The sequence below is a fragment of the Amblyomma mixtum genome, chromosome 1 (assembly GCF_055824585.1).
Source record: "Amblyomma mixtum isolate Tamu chromosome 1, ASM5582458v1, whole genome shotgun sequence".
Lineage (NCBI taxonomy): Eukaryota > Metazoa > Arthropoda > Arachnida > Ixodida > Ixodidae > Amblyomma > Amblyomma mixtum.
In genome coordinates this window covers 68,207,069-68,223,220 of record NC_143012.1, presented here as the reverse complement: position 1 = coordinate 68,223,220, position 16,152 = coordinate 68,207,069, and the positions used below count along the sequence as shown (strand labels likewise).

Here is a 16,152-nt window from a genome sequence, read left to right as displayed (position 1 = left end):
ACGGACGCTTTCTTCACCCAGGTGCTGTACCAAGATCCCCCAAGAATAAATTTGCCAGAAGCTCAGAGCTTCTGGGCAACGACACTCAGGGACAGAGCAATGCTCTGCGCTTTTTTTTTTTTTCCAATGCCATTTCTTAAGCGGAAGGTGAAATGGCACAAGAATGTTACAGCATCATTCTGTGAAGACGAATCACAAAGTCCACGTGACGAACATCCTTTCGAGCTACAAAGAGGGGAAATGACGAGGCCAGAAACAGATCAATAGACTGATAGGATGAGTGTGAAAAAACCGTTAGTTTTTTTAGGCTTGTTTCCACCATGATGTGCTCCTACAACCACCACATACAAACACTTTCTGTGCTATATAGTATAACACCTAGAAACCAGACAATGAATAATCTGAAATCTGCAAGAAATTAGTGCTAAAACTTCCATCCTCTTATTGAGACTTCAAACATTTAACATGTTTCCCATAAAACAGCTGTCATAATGGAAAAACATGGAAAGCTGAAGATGTACAGGGTTGGTCAAAAGTTCCCAGGCCACAGGGTCCGCTTTTCATCCGTGTATCCTGGCGCTTAAGATTCCGATAAAGCTATCAAGGTTCCCAGACGGTAGAACGATCCTTCTTCTATTCTCTACAGATATTTTGAGCTTTGAGGGCATAACAACTGCCCGACTATACTGCTCAAAAGCAAACACTGTGGCCTTGGAACTTTTTACTGACCCTGTACATGACACACAAAAAAAGACTTGTTTTGTTCTCAGCACTGTCTGAAGAAAAGAGTTCATTAAGAACCTTAGACCTTGATGTTTATAGTTATGGACTCCATGAACCATAGACAGCAAAATATATGTGCAGATTTATATCCACATGAAATTGTTTCTAAAGTTGTTAGTACAAAATTAAGCTGCGTTGAACACTTCTAGTTCTTTATTCATTCCCCCTCCCAAAAACTGCACATACATGCACTTTGATGTGCTCTCAACAGCTTTAAATTTCTGCACAGGTGCGGTCATAATATTTTAGAGAACACTTTGGTGCTTTAAATTTTCTCATGCTTTGAGTAGACAAGATGTGATTGTTTCCTAAATTCACATGCAGGTGCACCAGTGGGAGGCGCTAATATATACATAACTAATTTTCTTTATGTAAGGCATGAGAAGATTTAGAACACTCAAGCGTGCTCTGTATTATTACGGACAGGACTGCAGAATATGCTGTTTCGCAAAAGGCGGATCCTTGAGCAGTGTCACTTGCCTCATTTATTCGAATGTTTTGTAACTGGTCATGATGATACACAACAGACCCATAATGCACCAGTTTCTGTGAAGTGAAATGGGATCCCGTCAAGCTGGAACAATACCCGCTTTGTTGCCCGCACTTCCCATGTAAAACGGAAAGACTGAATGAACATACTAAAATGATATGAACAAGGGTCTGTCACCATCTTGCGGTTACCCCATCGTCAAACAGCGCGCAAAGAACGCCAGAATCCTGTCAGAAAGAACGACACGGACAAAAGTGCACTAGCAACTAAAGCAAACTGAAAAACACTCCTCGGTGAGGATGCGCAAATCGAGTGTTTTTCAGTTTGCCTTAGTTGCTAATGTGCTCTTGTCCATGTCGTTCTTTCTTAGTGTCCTGGTGTTTCTTGCGCACTGTTTGACGATGGAGAAAGTCAAGTACCAACTGGCCCAACGTTCGACCATGCTGAAATGAATAAAATGCAATTCAATGACTGATGATGATGATGATGAGTTTTCATGGCGCTGGGGCATCTAAGGCCAAAGAGCGCCAAACACGAGGTTTTTGGTTGGCTCAGACTAAAATTTGTACACATGTTAAAATCAACACACGGGTGTATGGGCCTAGGAGCGAGCACGCGCATGATTATAGTGTGTCAGGAGGATGTATAAGTCAGGTGGAATGGCCTAAAGTGGTGTATAGTGTCTAAAAATAGTGTTAAGAATTGTTACGTCGAAGCCAGGCAGCCTCAACCACGGTCCTTGCTTGGGCAAGTAGGGCGAGGCATCTGGCAGCTACGGCTAAGCTCAGCCTTCTCCTCAGCAGTGAAGGGCTGAGGTTACTTGGAGTAAACAATCTCGTAAAAAGCCTACACGTGTTGACAATTTAAGAACCCTATCCAATGAAAACATGCAGTCATCACCTAAAAGTAAAGAAGGGGACAATTTAATGATTCTGAGACCAAAATTAGAATGAATGAATGAATGAATGAATGAATGAATGAATGAATGAATGAATGAATGAATGAATGAATGAATACATGGAATAGGACTTCAAAATCTGGATAAAAAAATTCAGGAGGGCACTTTGCTGACCTAAAGTGCGGTGAGGCGAAAGCCTTTAGCGCGGTCTTGCTGCTTATGTCACTGATGTGTGGTTAAGATGTTAATTAATTACACAATTGTTTGTGAATCTTAAATGCTCGAGACAAGAGAGGGATTTGGGTTGAGTTGAGGTTAATGGCACATAAGCGACTAAGGCTATCATGCGCCAAGCTCAGGGTATGAAAATTGTTTTATATAGATGTTATACAAAAGTCTAAATGAACGGCGGTGTAAAGGAGGGCATTTGGGAGGCACCCGTCTGGTCTGATTCGACGCCTTTCTGCAAACACTCTCCAGCGTCCTAGACAAGGAGAACTACATATGCGTTGGCAGGAAGTAGCGTAACCATTAGCACACTCGGCTGCGGAACGGAAGGATGGTGGTTCGAATCCCATCGTGCACAAAGATTTTCCTTCTGGTCTGACTAGAAAAGCGCGACACCTCTGCTGACAACCTTATAATGAGGCATTAAAGGCTTTCGCCTTAAAATGAAACAAATATGGCCACCACCACTGTGGCCCGCGAGGCACACACGTAGGCTCACCTTCAGCTGAAGCACGGAGGAGAGATTGATGGGCAAGGCGAGCGTCAGACTGCGCTTTCGCAGCAGCGACTCGCTGGCGCTACGGCAAATGCCGCTGCCGCTTCCCGTGCTGCCGCAGCTACCGCTCGAGTCGTCGTCCGCCGCCGCCGCCGTAACGCACGGCATCGTCGGCGACGGCAAGAGGCCGCCCCCGGTGGCGGTGGAGGAGACACTGGTAGCCGCGCGACCCGCTCTGGTCGCCGTCGGTTCACCTTTGACCCGCTCGGACATCGTCGGCGAAACAGGACGCCACTTCTTCAGACACACCTCATCCCGTCCACATATGCTCCACTTCACGATTCAGGCCTCCCATCGCAGTCTCCCACGCGCGCGAGTTTACCACCACGATCTCTCAGACTCTCAAAAACGTGGTCACGGAGGAGTGGGGTCAACCAAACCTCGCTTGCGCAACGAAACAAGCACGTCGCCGTCTCAAAATGTGCACTGAGCGGCGTTTTTCTTTTCTTTTTTCGCCTTCTTGTACGAAGACGAGGAAGAGAGGATCCTTTTGCGCAAGAAATTATTCGATGTGGTAATAACGAGTGCCGCGGAGAGCAGTCGTCACGGGACAGGCTCCAGTTTCGTCCAGGCGCACACTTCAGCAACGGCACGCCGGCAAAGCCTCGACGAAGGGGCAGTTCGAGAAAGAACGGTGACGGCTTCGAGGTCGTGAGGTTTCCTTTCGAAACAACATGACGAGCGTGAAGGCTGGCGAAAGCCACTTTTCCGAAAAGCTTCTTCGTCTACGTCTCCTCCGAGTGTTTTCGGATCGCCTGCTTTCTCTCGTTATCGGAAGCGCGTATATTTTTATTTTCTGCTTTTATCTGCGAGAGAACGACGCTTCGTCGATACGCTCGACCGAAAACAGTGAGTGCGTACACAAGCACAAAACACGTAGTCTTCTACGGGGCTTAGTTGAGTTGGCTTTGAGACGTTTCGTTTGCAGACGACGTCGCTCTACTCCTCCTTCAGACAATCGAACACAGCGCCGTCCGCCTGCCAAACGGCGTCAACACGAAACCACCACTCAAGAAAGCTTAACGACCAGAGTTGTTATTCTTTGATTGTCAACGAACTAAAAGCTTCGTTGTTGTTGCTGCTGTTTTTCTCGTCGCCGCTGACAGGGTTCTTCGGCTCCGCGCCGACGTTCCAACACCAGTGCCGCGGCGTCATCGCAGACGACACGAGCAGACGACGCAGTTCTCGACATCGCGGTTCTAATAAAAACAACCTACAGTTAATAGTCTCCGTCCAACGCGCACGTATTTTTCTTTTCTGCAAAAGCTATCCGATAACAATGGTAATCCAAAAGCTGTTCGTACACGCCCGCGCAGCTTTCAGATGCGCATAAGAGAACCGAAATTATACCTTGGGCCGAAGCGGAGTTTTGAAACGAAACCGTCTGGAAGAGGTGGAATAAGAGTAAAAAAAAAAAAATGCACCTACAAAACGGAAACCAATATCACATCATCACGCCGGAAAACGTGTCAAAACGTTGACATGACCCAACAACGGAGCCTGTCACGAATTCAACAGTAACAAAGAAATCGATGGTCACCCCCGCGACCCGAAACCGGCCGGGGACCAAGCACCGACAACCGAAACCAAACTGCTCGCTCTTTCAGTGTAGAGGTCCGTCGTCGGGCGCGCCGGAGAAAGTACCTACCCCCCGCACGCGTCGGCGACGTAGTAGTTTTAACGCTTGGGCTTCGGCGTATCGATCTGTCTGGCCCGTGTATGACGTACGTTCGGGCCGGCGACGTGAGAATCTTACGCGAGCGGGCTATCTAGCCGGCTACCGCGCGAGCTACTTAACTCTTTCCTTCCAACTCCCGCGCAGTAGCAGCGAACGCCGTAGTATGCGGGGGCAGAAAATGATAGCCGCCGTCGTCGACAGAACCCGATCTCTCTTTCTCTAGGGGATTTTTCTCGGTTATTTCGCTGCAGTAGCGAGATAAAAGGCTCGAGAAGTGGAGCTGTGATGCTCGGACTCGAAAAGCACGCGCAGCTCAGAGCGATGCACTAGATCTGCTCGCGTGATCGTGTTCGCCGGCGTAGCTGTAAGCGAGCCTTAACGTCCTTAACGTTTGTGCGCGAGTCTGACGGCGATCTGTATGGGGCGTAGCATACGCGACGACCGCACGTACGGGTTTATGGAGGACGGAAAACTATGAGAAAAAAAAGTATTCAGAACGAAAGATATATTAGAAAACGACCCAGGTCGTACTAGACGCGTATACGGCCCTCCGGGCCTCTCTCTCGCTCGTCAGCTGCAGCGGAGAAAATATAAAAGAGAAAAGACCAAAAAGATAGCAACGCGGATAGGTTTCTTTTTCTTTTTTTCGCCCTTTAATATCTGAGCCGAATACAGCGACCACGCACATGCAAGGCCGCTAGCTTCTTCTAAGCAAGAAAACCCGTTTTACGCATACGCGGGGTGCAATTAGCGTAAACGCGCCCGCTAAAGACGCGCTGCCGAGGGAGCGCTAAGTGCGCCGGACACGTTCGCAGCCTGCGCTTTCGCTATGAGGAAAGGAAACCTCGCTAGCTGCCAGCCAGAATCGGTGGGGGATTTGTAAACACAGAAAACGGGGGGTCTACCTCGCCTGTCCGGGGTTTTTGATTGCTTTGCGGACGTATCGACACCCGAGACAACCGGAAAGGCTGCCAAACGGAACGCCAGCTGCCAGAAATGTGAAAGAGAAAACGGAAAGACGATCGAAAGCTGCGATTGTCGACGTACTTACAAGAGGATTATCCCCTCGGATTATAGATCGACCGACTCACCCTAACGGGATAAAGTGAGCGGCCTCTTCGAAGCACCGGGGAGATCCAAAGAAGCGAGTAGCGGCCAAGTGTGTAGGATTCTCAATTCATCGACGCTTCGGACGTGAGCGAGCTACCACAGCTATCACAGCGGGTCCAAGACGGGAAGCAAAACCGAAATCGGATCGCATCCAGGGCACAGACAGAAGGAGTTGTGCTTCTTTTCCGTTTCGGCCGCGGGTCGAGGTGATGTTAGAAAGCGGAGACTTTTGTTGGCCCTACGCCGACTGGGTCATTGCGACGGAGCCAGTGAAACAGACGGCGCGCCGCTCGCGGCATACACCACCTTCTCCGCCTCGTTGCCGTAGCAGCACAAATTCGGGTGCCTAACACAGGAGCAGCGTTCAGACCAGCACAGTAGCTCTATTGCGGCCACGTCCGCCGCGATTACCCCGCCGGGAGCAGACGAAGACGCCGCCGTCATGGTTCCTCGATCGTCTGTTACATCCGATACCGCAGAGGTTCCTTTTGTGCGTATCCGTGCGGCGCGCGCACACGGCGACCGTCACACGGGCGTGATCACGATTCACAAAAGCCGCACGTATAGTTACTACTACCTCTCGCGGCGGAAGCGCGCACATACACAACACCACGAACGCGTGAAGCGACCGGGCTTCTCTCGGGCCGCACGCCACAGCGCACACGAGGCGGCCGTTGATCGCAGAAACCACCGTACACGGACCAGCCGAGCTGCCAGCCAGCCAGCAGCGTCGGCTTCCCCGTCGCAACGCTTGTCGCTGGCAACGAGGGTAAAACGCGAGGAGGAAACAGTCGCGAGCGAGAGAGAACAGCGCAACGAACGATAGCCACGCGGCGAGAGAGGAGCCCCTCTCTTCGCATTTCTACCTCTCTCTCGCTTCAACTCTTACCCTCTCTCTCTACGAAGCGCGTTCGCGGCGCGAATTCAAAACAAACAGAAGCGCGCGCGCGTGGCGCGCCAAGTCGTCAGTGTGACGTCACAGACGCAGTTCCTCTATGCGCATTCCGGCACTAGGCGCGAAGTAAAACGGTTATAACGAAATAATTCCCCCGAAAGGGAAAAAACGTCAGCGTTTGTTCGAATCGAATGCACTTCCGCCGCTTTCTTTCCCGCAAACTCGACCGACCGCGGAGACGCAGACGACGCAACCGTGAATGCAGACGGAAAAGAATTGGCGCCGGCGCCCGCGCATTTCGTAATGCTCGATTTTGTTTTCCTTTTTTTCCCTCCCAAATCTGTTTATTCCTTATTTTTTTTTTCAGGCGACCATTCCTCTACATGTCTGTCCCTTTTATTGTTCAGGTTTTCCGCCCGGCGTCTGCACTTTGATTTTTTTTTTCCTGAGCACAGGCGCGAGGCATGTGATCGTCGTTAGGGCGTGCGTCACGCCGAAATTATTAAAAGCAGCGCTTCAATTATGTACACACACACGGAGAAGACAGGGCCCGACGACTCCACCCCGCTTTCAGCACTTCTGCAAAGCCATTTTTGTTGTCTGTTTTTATCTCCGCTTCTTGGTGACTCGCCGCTTTCCTGCGTAAAGTCGTTGTCCATCGGGTCCGGGAAATGCTCGTGCTCTGTACCCATGGAGGAAGAAAAACTAGGAGGGACCATGACGTCACAATCTTGAAGCCTAGTCATAAAAAATATAATGGAAAGCATCATGGGAAATAGGCCCTCACGTGACAAGGCAGTGGTAGCTCTTAGCTGGATTTCGGTTTCGGTTTCGCTCTCTCGCTGTACGAGCAACTACGCGACCATCTGCTTGCGTTCACTGACGGCCCCGTGGTGAGCGCAAACTGCTCGCTCGCCGCAGCGGCCACCATCCCCGAGCGACGCGTGCGCTGACTGCGGCGCAGTGGAGACACTTGGAGCACATGCTCCTTCGCTGTGCCGCTTCTGCAGTGCCGCGTCGCGAGATTCTCGCGGCCTGCAGGGCGCTGGGAATCATCCCGGACAGTCTCGAAGCGCTCCTGTGGCCGCGCGGCACTGCGCGCACCCGTGATATTCTAGCCTCTATACCCGTGACAGAACAGTGGTGAGCCTCTGTGCGTTCATCGAACAGGCGGGCTTGACTTCCCGCTCGCTCTTCGCCAGGTACTGCACGCGTGACACGAACGCTCCGTGGGTGCTACCTCCGACGGTATACGCGGTCGGGTGCCCCACCCCGGCCGTTAGTGCAGTATGCCGCGCGCGCGATTAGTCCGAGACAGGACGCTACGAGCGCGCGGATATGTATACATACAGTTTACTTCTTTTTGTAAGTGATTGTGCGCAGTGGCCGGGAGACCCCGCGCAGGGGCAGACGTAAAGCCGCCGGCACTCTCTCTCGACAGCGAGAGAGAGAGAAATACTTCACTGCTGAATTTCACGTCGGAACCGCCTATGTGCGCGCGCGTATTCGGCACGACTTGTGCCTTGAGAATAGCGGAGAACGGAGGGCCCATGGGCGGGCCGAAGTCCGCCTGCCCGAGAAATAGAATCTTGCGCAGCGCGCCGGAGCGCTCGTTCAACACGTCCGTCCGCCGTGAGCGCCCTGGAAGCCGCTGCGCCCTTTTTTAGAGGCTCGTTTCTTCGCCTACTCTCGAGTTCTCCGCTCATAGCATGCGCTGAAATAAACGCTCCGTATGTGTGTATAACGACGAAAGGAATTCCTCTCCATTCTCTTTATGAACCACAGTTGAACAGTGACGAGGTCGCGGCCGCACCCTTTGATGAAAAGTTTACCCGCAGTTTTCTACAGTGCACCCAAAAACTCAAGAGTGTAATCAACAGAGACGCGGAGCCTTCAGACAACCTCGAGCTCGGTACGCATTCCGCCAAAGCGCTGCGCTGCGCTACTTCGGAGCACAGACGTTCACTAAAAAGCACCGCTGGCTGGCAGTCTGGTAACTGTGGAGGAGGGCCTATTTCCCATGAGTCAGTGCGCAAAAGGGCCCTCGGCAGCGGCGTCAGAGGAGGATGGCTTGCAGAGGCTGAGCGCACTCCCTCCTAGTTTTTTTACCTCCATGTCTGTACCCCACTCACTATCCCCCCCCCCCCCTCCCCACGCCCCTTTCCTGTACGCAACTTCCGGAAACAATTTACGACGAAAACAGCCCCATGTCCGCGCCGCCATTTTCGCCGTACTCGACGCGTTCGCTCATTTCTACGTACGCACTAAACGGACGCACGACCGCTTTACGGCGTCTGCCTGTGCACAGCGCAGGCGCGTTTAGACACAAACAAAAAGTTCAAACACAGACTAGTAATCACAAACGGAATAGATACAAAAAAAAAAAATGTCTGTGTCAAATCTCACAAATACATGACACCGTGGTAAACTGAGATACATTTGTCCAGACGGAACTTAGTCAGAAAGAAAAAAAAAACGAAAAGCATATGCGTCTGAGTCATATGCTAGAGTGAACAGCCGTAGGCTGAACGCTAAAAACAAAAAAAAAAGTTTTCTTTCATGTTTCGGTCGCGCTCCGTCGCTTCTGCGACAAGGAAGGGGGTTTATCACGACCGGACGCGCACACAGTCCGAGCGTTCATCCACACATGCGTAAGTACGGACAGGAAATAAATTCCGGTAGCAGCTGTCTATCGCGCTTCTAGAGCGAACACACGATTTACGGGGATGACGGATCACGAACAGCGTCCATTAACGCGTGCATGGACAGACACGCCTGGCACCGAATCGAGTAGCAGACGACACAGTCGCGATTCAAGAAAACAGCAGACGACACCAGCAGACGACATTCTCAATTCCAAGTTCCTTTTTTAATTCGTCTGCTCTGTCCTCTTCCCAGACTTGCGCGATGTCCGGGAAACGGTTTCAGAAATCGCAACGCGAACGCCACCATACCAGAGCCGCAGCTCACACCATCCTATTTTTAGACGGGGAACTCATCGAATGTCAGCGATAGCGCGAAGATTACAAAACCCCGACGGTCCCGGGGTTGTTGGAGCGCTTTGTTCGATCAAAAGAGTGTCAAGAAAGGACATTACACACGTGGCAGAGCAAAACGGTTAGCCCGCACGGGTAAAAACGAACTGCCGGTCACAAAACAAGGTTGGTTTTGTTTATGGGGATTAACGTCCCAAAGCGACTAAGGCTATGAGAGACGCCGTAGTGAAGGGCTCCGGAGATTTCGCCCACCTGGGGTTCTTTGACGTGTACTGACATAAACAAGGAAATCACACGGCTTAGTGCGAATCGGAAAGAAGATTGAATGGATTAATAAATTTATTTCAGAAAAGTACGGTTTGGTTTAGGTTTATGGGGGTTTAACTTCCCAAAGCGACTCAGGCTATGAGGGACGCCGTAGTGAAGGGCTCCGGAAATTTCACCTCCATCGAAATGCGATCGCCGCGGCCGGCATTGACCCCGCGTCTTTCGGCGCAGCAGACGAGCTGAGCCACTGATAGGGTAATATGAATCATCATCGGCCTGACTGCACCCACAGGAGGGCAAAGGCCCCTCCCATATCTCTCCAATTAACCATGTCCAATGTCAGCTGCGTCCACCCTATCTATCCCCGCAAATTTCTTAATCTTATCCGCCCACCTAACGTTTCTGCCGCCCCTTGCTACGCTTCCCTCCTCTGGGAATCCAGTCGTTACCCTTAAGGACTAGCGGTTATCTTGCCTTCGCCTTACATGCCCTGCCCAAGTTCACTTCTTTCTCTGGGTTTCGACTAGAATGTCACTAACCCGTGTTTGATCCCTGACCCATTGTGCCCTCTTCATGCATCTTAACCTCACACCTAGCATTTTCCTTTCCATAGCACGCTGCGCTGTCCTTAACTTAAGCTGAACCCTTTTCGTTAGCCTCCACGTTTCTGCCCCATAGGTATAGCCAAATAATAAAAAAGTGACATATAAAAATCTGAGAATAGTGATTATGGTGCTTTGCTGCTGACCCGAAAGACGCGGGTTCGATCCCACCCGCGGCCGTCGAATTTCGATGGAGGCGCAATTCTAGAGGCCCGGGTACTGTACGATGTCGGTGCACGTTAAAGATACCCCAGGTGGTCGAAATTTCCGGAGCCCTTCACTACAGCGTCCCTCATAGCCTGATTCGCTTTGCGACGTTAAACCCCCATAAACCATAAGCAAGCCTCTCCAACAGTAACGACAAAAATATTAAGGGCACCACAACCTTAAATTTCCAAGAAAACATGGAGGAACAAAATGACGCAAACGCCAAGACATCGTCGTCTTTTGTGCCAAGTCAGTCAAATTAAATTAAACTCGGCGTTCGATGGTGATCAAAATGTGAAGAAGGTAGTACACAAGTCATTGGGCGTGTCAAAAAAAAAAAATTAAACAGCGTAAAAAAAAGGTACAACAGCCGTCAAGATTTTTTTTCGTCAGCAGAGTTTTCTTCGACGCAGCCGTGAGGTGACGCACGGCTCGCCAGTTGCTCGAACATTTCAACCAGCCACCTGTCAAAACCGGTGAGTGGTCTTCGACGCTTTCAAATGCATTGATTAACAACAGGTTCAAAACATTTCACGACGAACGTGACCGCGGACAGGTTGTTTTCTCGAGTGAAACGCCACTCCGACTGACAGCTCCCGGAAACGTGTAGATCGAGTCGCCTGCATTCGAACCTTACCTAAGGGCAAGCGTTACGCGTTGTAACCAGAACGAGGTCTTACAAAACAGTGGCGACACGCAGAGATTGCGTCTCCCGACTCGCTAGAGAGTCGTTTTTCCGCCATGGAAAAGAATCGCGGGAAGCGTTCCATGACGCAATGCAACGGCGCTTCGATCGAATACGTCTGCACGCCGGTTGCAGAAGACACCGTCTCCCGCTTCAAGGTTTGTGGCGCCATCTGGCATGGAAGGCAGGCAATTCAGCTCAAGAACCCCTGAGGCGCGCTTTATTGAACATAACATGTCCAGCGTAATGGGCAGTTTCGTGAAAAGTGGTATAATTGCCACCGACTCTCGACTGGAAGCACAAACTGTGTGATGAAGGAATTTCGGTTAAATAAACTATGCGACGCTCGGAAAAATCCCCGGATATGAAAACGAAATGAGGACGGACCACCTAGGTGGTATTGGACGGTCTTAATAACCATGAAAAGGGCAATGACTGTCTCACTATAAGTAGAAAGGTGCCGTCTTCGAAAGTTCTGTGCCAGTTATCTCCGCTCCCCTGGCAATTTAAACTATTCGCTCGCTGTTCTTTGGCAACCTTATAATCGCCTCCTACTTAACTGTTACACTATTTTTTTTACTATTTATACTATCATACTATTTACTATTATTATACCATTATACTATTATTTATTCTATTTTTTGAAATTATCAAAGCATCCCTTTTATACTTGGGTGTTTGTCCAGCTTTACGCCGCCATTTACGCCGCCACTCCTCTAACCATTCCTCACAGCCGTCTAATACGTATGCATTAACATTACCTTAAAAACCCTTGAACCTTAAGACCCCGGGGTGACCCAACCACGGCTGGTGACGCCTTCTAACGGCGCGACTGAAAAGCACGGACACACAAAGAGGCGTGCGGAGTTAGGCGGCGCCATCGCCGTGATTGATTGGCTGACTCTGATTAATTAATGCTGTTGAGACAGCGCTGGGCCTACGCTGCCGAAAGAGAGTCGCGGCGACAGCAGCAGACCAACACACACGCCTAAAGGTCAAGGCCGCGATAAAGCGATCGATGTGCTTCGAAACAACGGGATGACACGCCCATTAAACAGCCCCGGCCAACAACAACAACAAAACTGGGTGAGAAAAAATGCGCACAGAAATTTGAAAGGCGGTGTTAAAAGTGACGTGTCCCAAAATTTCTCCTTCCTGCTGAAGACAGATTTTGCGGAAGACATGTTTTACAGGGTCCAACGCTTGCTGTTTTGTCTCGCATAACGTCTTCTTATGACATGCATGGTTGAAAAGGAGCGAATATGAGAACCTTCTGAGCAATGGGCAACGGAGTGGATTCCAAGAGAAGGCAAACGTAGCAGGGGGCGGCAGAATGTTAGGTGGGCGGATGAGATTAAGAAGTTTGCGGGAATACAGTGGCCGCAACTGGCACAGGACAGGATTAGTTGAAGAGACATGGGAGAGGCCTTTGCCCTGCAGTGGGTGTAGTGTTGCGAGGTACGGGCTGTGGACTCGGTGAAGGCTGGGAAATGGGTCTTTATTAAAAGATTTTGACCCAAAAGAAAAGAGGGCCCCAGGCCCTTGGAAGGTACAGGCTGGCTCCCCGAGCAGCTGCTCTCTTCCGCTGCTGGAGGAACACTCTCCTCGTTGGCTCCCGTGCGTTCACTGCAGCTCCCTCGAACGCCGTGCCCACGTGACCCAGCTGGGCGTTCTCGGGAGGAAGCGTCCCTGGGCGCTGACGGTCGCGTTCTCGAACGCCGTGTCCACACGTTCGCGTCCCTCGGCATTTACGTTCGCGTTTTCGTATGCCGTACATGAGCTTCGCGTCCGCGACGAGGCCGGCACCCTGCGACGCCGAGTAAAGGTCGGAACGCTCGCGACACAAAGTTTCCGGATCCCTGACCCACAGGCCCGCATTGTCTTGCAACGCAACAGCAGTCAGGCTGATGATGATGATCAATGCTGAGACATGATGCGCACATATAAGACCCGACAGAAACTTCATAATTAATCCCCACGGACGATTGGAGTTTCTTCGCTGCAAATCCTGGCAGGTTCCTTGCGAAAACCAGGGTGTAGTTTCTCGCACAGAGTGTAGTCGCAATGCCGATGGACGAGTGTCCCACCCCTCTTTTTCCAGCGCAGTGGCGATGCCGATGGACGAGCGGCTGGTGGCCTCCATGTCGGCCTTCTGGCTGGGCGTGGCCCTGGTCTCCCCGTGCTTCGTGCCCCGCAGCGAGAACCGCAGCGTCATCCGGTGCATGCTGGTCTGCACCGCGGTGTGCCTCTACCTCTCCTGGCTGTGCACCTACCTGGCGCAGATCAACCCCCTGGTGGGACCCACGCTGCCCAAGCCCGCCCTCCTGCTCGTCGACGAGCACTGGACGCCCAGGGACAACCTGAGCGCCGCGGGCGCCCTGCCCGGCGGACACCGCTAGTCCTCCCTCTTTAGGGACCAGTCTTGGTGCTCATCACAGCAGTGCGCTTTTGGGGAGGGGGTCTTTTGTGTTCTTCTTACTTATTTATTAAACGGGACTTGGAGGCAGCCAAGAAGCTTGGGTCCTCACTGGTTCACTATTCAAGGTCAACAGCGTATGCAAGCCGCCGAAGAGAAGAATGCAGACAACTGCCGTTAACTGTCCTGACCGCCTGAATGCACCTTCCGTTTCCGCTTCCTAATCAGGCTCCTTTTTATAGGGACTCGTCATAAAGCGAGGTGGTGAAAAGACGTGCTTCAGTGGAGTGACCTTGAAGCGGTGAAGGTGCTGTTCGTCTGAGTAGATTAAGATAAATTTCTTTTTATTTTTGGCACAAAGGAAGTCGGAGGTCGATTACTCGATTTGTTCTCTGTTCCGCGTACCACGGCTGTTGACCAGTACGTGCGGCTGGGCTACTCTGTCGATTGTGCGAGAAGATGGAGCGGCAATGAAGAGAGAAGACAAGGACTCGGAGAAGACAGCTTGGACGGTCGCCGACTGTGATGTCCTGCCATCTCAGTGCGCGATCTTCGGTATGCGCTACCTCAAGTGCTTCTTGACCACTACAGTATTGTTCCTTCGGCCCTTATATGGTCGTGTACAGGGACTGGTCTTGAACTACTGTCCAGCAAGCAGTGATGGTTCGTCAGTGCTAACGTCCTTCCTTTCAGAGTCAGGAGTCTCAAGAACACTGCTGGTCGCCACTAATCTCCACCCTCGTTACCTTGTTCTGCTCTTGCGAGAAATGTTGGCCGTGTTGGGGACATGACTTCGGAAGAACCTTCCAACAACTAACCGAAGACTAATCAAAATGCATTATATCTCCTATTTCCTCAAAACATTCGAAAGCCCAAGACCTCGCCACGGCAGTCTTGCCCTTCGCTACAGCCCTCGAAAGACTGGATCGGTGCCGAACAACGTTTGAGGACATTTCAAGCTTGGACTGCTAAATAAATGAGTTCTCGCTTAAGCGACGCTATCGCCAAGCTTCGCCTCTCCTTGAGTAGCATTGCCTCAACTGGGAGCTCCAGACCGAAATACTCTCTCGTGACAGTTCTTGCAGCCACGGTTTGCTAGTGCAGCTTCCCGCGGTAGTTTTTCGGCCCGCCCTCTCAAGCTCCTGCCAGTTACCTGCAGGGACGTTATCAGAGAAACTCGAGCCACAGCAATCAGCGACAAGGACTGCCACCATTGCCAAAAAGCAGCACAGGGCCAGCAACAATTCACTCGGAATCAGCTAAACTATACTTTACCGTTGATCGCGACGATAGACACCTTTAGGATACCGTGTACCGTTACCGGTACCTGAGTAACGGAAGCCCGCGCGCAGCCAATGCGCATGCGCAAATCGCCTTGAGGGCACCAGATGGCGCCAGGTACCCGGCAGTTGCGCTCGCGCCTGCAGCATCAGGACCAATCAGCGCGTGCTCACCGGCGGTGGGCGGTCTCCCAGTACTTCGGCAACGGTAACACGGTACGCTATGGGTGTCTAATAGCATGTAAATCCTATACCACAAGAATATCCGAGAACTAGCATGCTAACGGCACCTACCACTCGCGTTCCAGAGCCGCGTTTGCGTACGCCTAACACAAAAGTGCTGACGTAACATTCACCGTAAGGTACTGCGCCAGAGTGCTGGTGTGTTCGGCCCATTGCTTCCACTGCGTGAGGATTTCGTGCCGAGGAACGTCACGCAGCGTTCGCTCGCTCCAAAGTTGCACCACAATTGTACAAGGCTGAGGAGGTTCTCTCGACAACAACGGCCGGGAACGCGTATACGTTTCAGCAACCGCGTCTTCCGACTGACATCCCTGTTTCCCGCGGCTGGACGTGGTTTTCCCCAACTTTCTTTCCCTAAACTTCGCGCCGACGCCGTCTGAGGGTGTCAACCCTGTGGGCCCCCGACATGACAAAACCGCAGCCCTTCAATCCCCCTCCCCCAATTCTTTGAACTTTATTATTATTATTCTGCCAGCGAAGATTCTACTCTTGACACACCGTTTCTACACTCTAAACAAAAAAGGAGTAAAAATGGAGCTCTCCTCTAGCACAATCCTTTCTATGAAAGGGAGTGCGCTAGGGATACTCCCATGTAAAGATATTATAGAGAGTAGAGTGTAGTGTAGTAGAGTGTAGATATTGTAGAGTGCAGTGCATTGCAGAGTAATTCCTATAAGGCCTGCGCGTTGGGAAACGAAAACTTGCGTCGAAATGCGACGGTTCAGGTGTCATAAAAATGGTTCCACGCAAGTCAGAAAAGGGTTGAATAGTATCGTGTCAGATTAATGTAAGAAGGTGTCGAAGTGAAGACGGGAGTA

At 51.1% G+C, this 16,152-nt stretch overlaps 1 protein-coding gene and 1 pseudogene across 9 annotated transcripts in view; one reads left to right on the top strand and one right to left on the bottom strand.

Moving 5' to 3' along the window:
- dop (microtubule-associated serine/threonine (MAST) protein kinase dop) overlaps positions 1 to 16,152 on the bottom strand; it is a 384,316-nt gene that overhangs the window by 59,986 nt on the left and 308,178 nt on the right. The window contains exon 1 of one of the 6 annotated variants that reach the window (XM_089551602.1): positions 2,899 to 6,516. The exons of the other annotated variants lie outside the window; for them this stretch is intronic. Within the exon in view, the coding sequence (XP_089407728.1) occupies positions 2,899 to 3,168 (270 nt within the window). The 5' untranslated portion in view covers positions 3,169 to 6,516. Of the gene's footprint in view, positions 1 to 2,898; positions 6,517 to 16,152 lie in introns of those variants that run through there. 6 annotated transcript variants of the gene reach the window in all.
- Positions 11,085 to 14,820, top strand: LOC149366614 (V-type proton ATPase subunit e 1 pseudogene; annotated as a pseudogene). Of its 3 annotated transcripts, none has more exons than XR_016283974.1 (2): positions 11,085 to 11,186; positions 13,497 to 14,820. The product of XR_016283974.1 is annotated as a V-type proton ATPase subunit e 1 pseudogene, transcript variant X1 (transcript). The 3 variants fall into 3 exon arrangements; XR_016283977.1 differs by having other exon boundaries at positions 11,105 to 11,186; positions 13,502 to 14,820; XR_016283975.1 differs by lacking the exon at positions 11,085 to 11,186 and adding an exon at positions 13,089 to 13,220 and having other exon boundaries at positions 13,502 to 14,820.